Genomic DNA, 9,722 nt, shown 5'->3' on the forward strand with positions numbered 1-9,722 from the left:
ACTAGCGTAAGCACCACTTAGCAACAACTAAAACATGGGTGTGTTATCAACATTGTTCTCACCCTAAATCCAAAACCCAGCACTGTACCAGCTACTAGGAAGGAAATTAACTCTATCCCTGCCGAAGCCAGGACATAGGGAATATCAACAAGTTGAAAAACAAAATCTGAATAGATAAGAAGATTATCAGTAGTTTTTTAAAATCATTATTTTATTATTACTGGGGTTTTTTTTCTGCATCACCGTTAGTCTGGACCCATCTTTGCTCAGTAAGACTAAATGTCACAGGTATGTTATATTTCTGCAGTGAATTATTTTAAATGTGTTACCTTACAGCTTGTCCATGATTAAAACAAAACAAAACAAACTATTTACCCATCACTGTTGGCACACTTGCTCAAAGTCTCAGCAGAATTAAATATTATGGAATCCAAATGATGTTTCCTAGTGTTATTGTTGGCCTGGTCGTTACTACAAAGATTTATCAATGACACTTGGCTTCTTTTAGCACAATCTATCTGTGTGCATACAGTTCTCTAAATAATTCTCATGCATTTACCAGTGAATATAAACTTGTTCCTCAAACAAAATAAGAGCTCTGTTAGTATATTTGCATTTATGCAGTGACTAAGCAGACAAAGAATGATATCACAGTTTAAACAGTTATCCCCCAGCAAGCTGACAATACAGCTATTCCTGCAGAAGAAACTTCACTGGTCCAATGTTTTAATTCAGCTTCATGGGGCAAAGCATGGTTGAAAGCCTGGCTGTCAAATCCCGGCACAGCTTTCTGGGAATGATGCCTGCTCCATCTCACTTTTATGTTGTTATGTGCTTTAGGAAAAATCTTCTATTTCCTTAAAACATTGATATACACATATTGTATCAGCAATACTGTGGATTTTTTGTTGGAATGGGAGGCAGGGAAGCCCACAGATACAGCAGGACAGGGTCTATGCCAACTAAAGAGAAATGAAATGCACCAGATTTACCAAGATTAAGGAGGAAAAATATAAGCCTGAATATTCCTATTGAGATATGCTTTTTTAAGTATTCATCACTGATGTGTTAAATTGGAACCTTGGTACCTTCCTATGAGTAATAATGGACAGCAATCTGATCTGAACTGAGATATGTCCTTAAAATGGTGCCTATGGGAGAGAATGTTAAAGCTGTAAATGCACATGATATTGAGAGCAAGAGTTAAATCTTTGGAAATGTCTCTGGATACAGTAAAAAAGGAAGTTGAGTAGATGTGATGCAGAAGTGGCTGCTTCATGAATACAGACAGCTTATTTTCTCCAAAATCCCTTCTCTACCTTCTTCTCAAAATGATAGCTGTATGTACTTCCTTGTTTGAACTTGGACATTTATTTTCATTATAACATGGTGCTTGATAGAAGTAAAAAATTAGAGATATTTTGCAGACATGTTTGCTAAGTAGTTATGTTAATGTTACACCGTAAAACTGAGTAGGAAAGACTGATCTTTAGTACTCAGAGATCTTGCATCTTTCAGCGCAAAAGACTTGTGTCAAGAGTGCACTATTGATCAAAATATCAGCAGGGTTACAGCACAGCAGCCACTTGACAATTCAGAAAAAAAATTACTTCTGTCCAGGTAATGTAAAACCCTTAATCGGGTTTTCAGTCTTCCTAGAAGTATACCTATAGTCTCACTCTGGCAGAAAGTAATAAGAACTGCTATGCATAAACTTACTGTCAGTCGCGATTATGCTCTGCGTGGACTATTAAATGGCAGACAGTTTTCTGGCAGAAGCCAGTCTCCTACATATTGATAACCTGACTAAACTGTGTAAGAAATAAAGGCTGGCCATTAAACCTAAAGGGCTGATAGGTATCCATGCTAGTTCCACTGCTGCTGTGTCAAATCAGTGCGCTGTTTTGCACCAGGAGCATGAATGCAGCAGCCCCTTTGCTGGGGCTCTGTTTGATCTCCCAGCTGACCAGTCATGACTGCTGCACAGATCTGCCTTCAGCTTTTTTCATGTCTGCCTCACAAGCTGTCTCAGGACCTGCCTTGCTGTATTAAACTGGTAGGATTACTGGCAGCTAAACTGGGTGCTGGGCATGCTCCTGCCTTGCCTTTGGTTTGGCTTTTACTTCTTGACCTTGGCCTTTTGTGATTACAGTCCTAACTTCCAGTCCTTGTATTAGCCTAGTCAGAGCAATTGCTGTGACAGCCCATACCCTGGTTATGATCTTTTAACTTCTACTGCATACACTGAGAATCTTGCATATTAATACTTCCACTTTTTAAGTAATATTTTCTAGACAATTCTAGCTCAAGAAAAAAATGAATGTATTTTCTTTGTCCTGAGACACACACAGATGTCAAAATTTTCCAAAGCAATTATTCCTTTTCACATTGCACGATTTCATATTCTGTCAAACCATCCTTTTAAGTCTTACCTTGGCCACATAGCAAAATATTGGCGTATCTCAATTGCTTGAAGTCAGCAGGCAAATTGAACATCTTACCATCAGCCTTGGAGCTAGAACGTCCTCTGGGCCTCACAAATGTTATGAAATGCAATCATGTTGCAATAGCATGAGGGATATTTTCTGTAATAATGACTGTCCTAGGTGTAAGGCATTTTTAGCCTTCCTTCTGTCTTCCAAAGATACATGCCACAACCTGCACTGTGCCAGGTGATAGTTAAATCTTACTCTGAAAATGCTGATTGTCTTCCTTGATGCTGTCTGCAGCATTCTGTAAATAGAAAAGTACCTCTCATCCTCTCAATATATGAGATAGTTCCACTGATCAATACAGCATTCATGTTACTAGCAGCAAGACATGTTAAGAAAGATAAACGGCACTAAAAAGAATAGAAACAGATGGATTTCTTGGAATTTTGCCCAAGTACTCCGGCAGATTTTGTGGAGCTGTGCTATACATTATACCAAGTCTAAAATACAGAGAAAAGACAACCCACAGGATACGACATCACGTGCTCTCCTACAAGACACAAGGATACCCTCACCCAAAGCCATATATCTTTCGCTATAGTCTTTTTCTACCAGGGCTTGATGAATCTAGGAAAGGCAGCCAGCTCTGATTACACCCTAGCAGAAGAACTATACTGGCTTCACTGTGTCTGCTGGTAAAACCTCCTGAACAGTAGACAAGCATTTCTTAGACTGAAGTGTATGATCCAAGCAGCGCTAGAAAATGAACCTCTTGGGGAAAAAGAATATGATTCTTCAGTATTCTTTCCACTTTTCACCAGCATTAAAAATCAGTTGACAGAAGGAAAAAGATGGGACTGTTAGGATATTGATAAATTTCATTCATTTTTTCATTAGTTTTGCAACATTCATTCTGGGAGCATGACAGTTAAATCATACTGTCTGATGAACCTGAACAGGTGGTGAGTTTACCTTGATAAAAAACCTTCTGTTAAAAGAAAACTTATTTACCTATTTACTCAATGCCTAAGGAATTTTCTGAGGTATGCATTAGCATAGCTATCTTTCTAAAAGGTTGGTGGTTTGAAGCAGCAGAAGTGTCATCTGAGAAAATTGATATAGTAAGAAAGAATGTACTAGTATTTAAGGTTTGGAGAGGCTGTAGAAACAGAGGACTGTAGCACATTTGCGTTCAGAGACTAACCATAATCCAGTATGCCTGTACCTCCACTGCAGCAGAATAATTCACTATTGATATTAAACTTTTGTACCTCTGAATTCTGAAAACTAAGCTCTGCTTCAAAAGGTCAGCAGAAATGCACTGTCTTGCAATTCAGGCCTTTGGATGTTATCCAGAGGCACTAGCTTTATAACATGATAAATAATATCTTAGCATACTGCATTGACCTGTGTTACTTTTGTATGTTTTCCTAGCTCGTGCTTAATGAATTGCCTTTATCTTGCCCATCTGTTCTCCTTTTTGTTCAGTTATCAAGTACCATTTACCAAGAGAGTAGATAATAAAGAAAGGCCCATTCAGTACTTTTTAAATAAGCTGGACTTCCACAGGTGTGAAAGAGAGGTATAACCTTTCGTCAGATTTCATAGGTCTGAACTAAGTAATACAGGTGTTTGAGTAGCTGATCCACTGAACATAGAAAACTGCTGCTTTCTTCCTGGTTTGATCTTGTCCACTGAATAATGAAATGAAAACAAGAAAGAATTTAGCTACGGTTTTCTTTAAAATACATTCTTGCTAACAATACTTGTAGTATTACTTATGCTGAATATATTTTCTTTGCACTGAATTTATTATGGGCAACATAAAAATGAATACCTATTATATGAATTTAAACAGAGGACTACAAATTTTTTCTTGTTTTTATGAATGGTATTATCATCATTTTGTCTAATACCTCATGCATTTATAGAATAAATTATTTCATTTTTTGAAATGCATGACATGACATATTAAATCTAAACACTCGTGATTTAGAAATAATCAAGAACATCAAACTGGATACTAAAGGTATGAATTTCTTTGTTTTTACCAGAGTAATGGCTCTTGCCATTACTGGCAATGCTGGCTGTAGTAATTTGGCCAGCTTGAGTCACTCAGACCATTCCTAGGGTCCTTTTGCACATCAGTCCTAGGAGGATGTGATCAGCACCTTGCTCAAGCACATCTCCTGCAGAAATTAGCATAACAAAGGACAAAATAAAATGTTCTGATTTTTTTTTCCCCTCTTAGAAGTCAGTTCTGTCAAACGTATCTTCATCACCATGTGTTTTTCCCAGGGTCTGATTCAAAATCCAAACAAGAGCATGGGAATTTTTCAGAGGAAATTTTTTTTCAGACCTTTATTCCATTTGTTGCCTAAACCTTTTCTCTCTTTAGCTGTGCCCTAGTTTAGCACTAAACAAGCTATGAGTTAGGTAGGCCAAGTCAGACATCTATCATGTATATAAGAGTTCCGGTTAGGCATATTCTTTCCTAATAGGAAAGAGAAGTGCTGTTTAAAGCTAGTGGAAGAATGATGGAACAGTACTTATTGAACAATAAGAGATACATACAATTATGATAGATCCAATTAGGAATGCATGAACGGTGAGGCTTAACACTTTCTTTTCCATATCAGTGGCTTAACCTAGTTTCTGCAGGGTATAGCAAAACCAATATTTGTTACACCTGTAGTTGTCATAAATGTTACAATACAATGAAATGTGGAGAAGACAACAAAATACACTTAAACCTTTCTTAAACCCTAACCTTACCAAAACATCAGTGTATCCTAGAAGTTATTAAAAATTGATTAGGCTTATGATCCAACTCTTTCAAGTATGAGGCTTCCTATTCAGTTGAGGAAAAAAGGGTCTGCAAGAGGGAAGGTTCCTTGGAGAGGCAGAATGCCTATTTCTTCCTCTTCCCTGGAAGTTGGGTGCCTCTCCATCCAGAACCCTGGGCTCAGATTTAGCCTTTGTTTATTTATGCTTTGTGCTTACTTTTTCCCCATTTATGTGCAGATCTCATTCTAAATCTGTGAATTTCAGATTATTTTAAAATAGCCTTAGTTAATCCACTCTGTATTTTCATAAATTTAATAGCAATCTAAAGTATGTTGAAATAACGTACTACTCTGGGGCTCTTGTATTACTAGACTTCAGTTTATTCACAGAGCTGGTTCATATCCCTTGATACCATTCAGTATCAAATTGGGTTTATCTTGCCTTTTCCCCTGGTCATGTCCAGTATTTTTAGGAACATTTCCCAGAAGCTGGGTGCCGCAGTCTATGGTAATAAAATTTTATTATTTTTTCTGGTACAGATTTGGCATATTTCTAGCAATACACTTTCTAAATAATTCACTGGCATAATTCAGCAACTTCCAGGGAACGTTTCCTTTCAGTATTCCAGATGAGACCGTACCATTTGGGCATTTTTTATCTACACTGTCTTCCGTCCCCCACATTCCTTCTATCATTTCACACCATGCAGGCTGTGCTTTAGCAGCTTGGTATTTATAGTTCACTGCAAAGTAGTCACTTTCACAAAGACAGATATGTCAAGAGCTGTAGACCATGGAAGGACATGGGAAGTTAGGTCCTTTGTATTCCTGAGAAGCTAGGCCAGGATTGAGGCTATTCAGCTCTGTCTAATTCCCCCTGTTTACTGGGCAGTTTCCAGATGAGTGGAAGTGGTGGATTTTCAGAGCATGCATAAACATACTAAAGAAACTCAAGATGGCCTATGTTAGGGTTCAGGGTCAGGGCTGTACACCCATCACAGCTCAGCATAAGTATCTGCACTGAGCTGTGCTGAACTGAATCTTCAGAGGAGGTACTGCGGAGTCTCCCAAATGATGAGCAAGACCTGGAAATCAAAAGACTGCACTTTAGGAGTCTCTTCTCTCACTCCAGGTTACCACCTTCCAATGAGATCACGTCAGCAATGGATGGAGGAACTGTTGTTGCCATCATTGCTAGTACCATCAGACCCAGTGGTGAATTCCAGTCCAGGGGCTCCTCTGATCAATGAAAACTGGGTCTTCAGAAGTGAGAGTCTGAGAGCTCTTCTGCTTATTGCCTCCCACAGCAACGGCAGCAGACAGAAGCACCAGCTGATGAAAGATACCTCCTTAGCTGCCAGCTAGACCACACTGCAGGGTCCTGCCACCACATCTCACCTGGTGCAGTTAAAGTAAACACAACCAGTCATACTTGTTTACCAAACAAGAATGACCCTGGCAAGCATTTTTATGTGGCTATGTGTGTGCACGCATACTAAATGCGTGGACACCTAAATGGTGTCACATACTAAATGGAGGACACATACTAAATGGAGGACACCAGTCCTCCTCTGCTCTGCCCCCTCCGAAAAGAGGACATGGTAGCACTCTTGGAAAGTGACACTGGATACTCCATCCATAGCGCAAGATCCTTCTCTTGCATGCATTTCTGAATGCACAGAGCTGACAGGTAAAAAAAAAGAAAAATTATCTATCATCTGATTTATATGGCACGTGGAGATGTGTCCAGTGCAGCAGTTTTCTCTCACTGTGACCCCTTTTTGCTGTTCAAGCCACTTTTCTTAGCACAGGCTCAAGGCTACTACATACAAAACCAGCAGCTTTTTCAGCCTTCCTCTCCTCACCCCAAAGCTGCTTCCCACATCTTCAACTTCTGTCCCCCACATCCCCAACATCTGCCCCATCTTCCAGACAGCCCTTATCCGTGCCTGGTGAGGCCTGTGACTGCCCAGCATGCCAGCAAGGGAGGGTCCATGCCTGACCCAGTATTGTAGAGCAATGTGGTCACCATATAGCTCCTCAGCTAGGGCAGGGCCTGGATGCATGAGCAGTAGATACACACATCCCAGGAGGGACTTCTTCCAGTAAGTGCAATCGAGGCTTTCCTTGGATCCTACTCTTCTTCTACTGAACGTGTTCATGGTAGCCACCCTGGCACCCCACAACTTGGATGAGGTGTGTTGGCATATTTTTGCAGTCTCACGGGTAAGGCAACAACATGAATAGCTTACAGAGATTGGAGCAACCCAGCCACAGCTGGGTTAGCGCACCCCACCGTACCACTCACTCCTGGATCCGGATGGGCGGCAGCATGGCAGGTGCTGCCTACCCTCTGTGAATCTGCGTGATGCTGAGCAACAACCGTGTACTGTGTGACAGCTTCAGGTGGGCTGAATGATGTAAAATGCAGCTAATAATGCATACTTAGGTTTTACATACTTAGAAGTTAATGCATACTTAGGTTTTTCTGAAAACCACGTTCCACTTTGCAGCCATCCTCTAGCAGCACCAGTTAGATGCTTGAGTCACTGGCCATACAAAACAGGCTCAGCACATGAGCACAGGGAGCCTCTCACGGCTCCAGTCATCCTTTCTCTACTCCCTTTGCCCACGCCTCTCTTCCTACAGTCTTGGCAGCAGCCTATACACAAGAGGCACATGTCAATCAAAAAGCACGGCCCAGTATAGTTCTTGGACCATCCCAGTCCTTACGCTGACCTTATTAGGGTCAGTGCTGCTGCAAGTTTCTGGGGGATGTGATACAACGGGGTCTTTGCCATCAAGTACTGCGAGTATAAGAGGACCAGGCTTAGCATGCAGCAGCTGATGGGCGTAATCATGCTACAAGTATTCCATCCAAAATTGTTCATTCTTCACTATTGAGGTTTTATAATTTGTAATTTTACTTTTATATTATTTTTATGCTATTTTCCTTTATTTTCTGGTCTAAATTAGCATATATTTTGTTTGAATTTCTTTTTATGAAATAAAATGAAATTAAAATGTCAAATATTTATTTAAAGTTTATAGTAAAATAATTTTTAAGGAAGTACAAAAATGAAAATTAGTAAAATGAGTCACCTTAAAATGAATATCCACTGGAATTAAACTTTCTATTTCACCAGCCAAATAAGTTACTGTTTTTCAAATTTGAGAAGGATATCTGCTAATTGTTTCTATTCACTGTTATTTTATCATTATGTTGTGGGAAAGTGGCACGAAAAATTCAATTTAAATTATTCCAATTTTATACTAAACCTTACACTATCCCTTGGAAAAGTACGTAATTTTTTTACTTTAAAAGTGCTTTGAATTTCAAGATTGATCTCTGATCTGCCCCCTTTTTTTAATGTTTCTAATGAATCTGTAAAGGTACTTTCTCAACACTGTTCTCCCCATTTCCTTGGAAATATACAGCTGCCAATGCATTAAGGTCCGATAGTTATGTCTCGATGCATTCTGCACTGAACCCACTTCCAGATCCATTCTATACACGTTTGCCTATTTGTCTTATTTTCATAGACAATTCATCAGGCGCACTCCCAGACATCCAAAACCTGTGATAGGTCACGATGTAACAACTTTGGATGGTTTCGTTAAGTTGTGCATTCAGGAAAAATCTTAAGTTATGAAAGAAGACTTCACCTGGATTTACATGATTCTAAACACCCGCCACAACAAACCTGTGTTCTTGTCTCCTATGTTCATCTAATAAATATCAATGTGCATGGTAAAGCTAATCAAACTAAAACGTATCCTGAACATGGCAGATGAAAGACCCTGCAGAAATTCACCCTTTTGCCTCTCCCTTATTGCTTCTTTCTCTTTATGTCTGTCACTACTGCAAATTCTTCTGTCTCCACCGGCCACATGGATAGTACCAGGCTGCTCGCCGGGGGCTGGGGGATGTTCCCCCCAGAGCAGGCAGGGATCAGGGCAGGCCAAAGGGGCAGCTGGGGGCAGCGCCAGCCCAGGGCATCAGGCACCTCCGTGGGTGCAGAAACTCCCGCGGTTTCAGGCAGGCTGGTTGGGCTATAAACGTTCCTCTCCGCTCTGAGGATGAAAAGCAATTTTCATGAATTTTCTGCATGAAGCAGCAGATTTAAAAGCTTTGTGTGCTCCTGTCCTACAGAGTTACAGCCAATTCCCTTAGTTAGAGCAGGTGTGCTGGGTCAGTTATTTTCAGGATCGGGTCAAAGAATGGACTAGCATTACACACATTCACCAGAAGCCACTTGCCTCCAGTTTGCTGCCCAGCATCAGAAACCTAACAGATAAAATGGGGCAGGTGCATTCTTACTTACCTTTATCACCAACTTTTGAAGCAGCTAAATACACTAATTAAATCTCTATGAGAATTTGAATGTGCTTCATTGTAGTATCAGTTAGGAATCAGGACTTGCTTGGACCTTATATAATATATTTTTAAACCGTTTTTAGATCTATGTTCTCAATACTATCATTATGTTTTACAGCAGGGAGG

General features: G+C 40.0%; 1 protein-coding gene across 1 annotated transcript in view; it reads right to left on the reverse strand.

The window, feature by feature from the left end:
- The window catches only part of MAN2A1 (mannosidase, alpha, class 2A, member 1), a 156,380-nt gene extending 149,000 nt beyond the window's left edge, over positions 1 to 7,380 (reverse strand). The window contains exon 1 of the mRNA XM_009328733.1: positions 7,084 to 7,380. Within this exon, the coding sequence (XP_009327008.1) occupies positions 7,084 to 7,380 (297 nt within the window). The remainder of the gene's footprint in view (positions 1 to 7,083) is intronic.
- Positions 7,381 to 9,722: the final 2,342 nt, after the last annotated feature.

This window comes from Pygoscelis adeliae, unplaced genomic scaffold, assembly GCF_000699105.1.
Source record: "Pygoscelis adeliae isolate BGI_AS28 unplaced genomic scaffold, ASM69910v1 Scaffold16, whole genome shotgun sequence".
Classification (NCBI taxonomy): Eukaryota; Metazoa; Chordata; class Aves; order Sphenisciformes; family Spheniscidae; genus Pygoscelis; species Pygoscelis adeliae.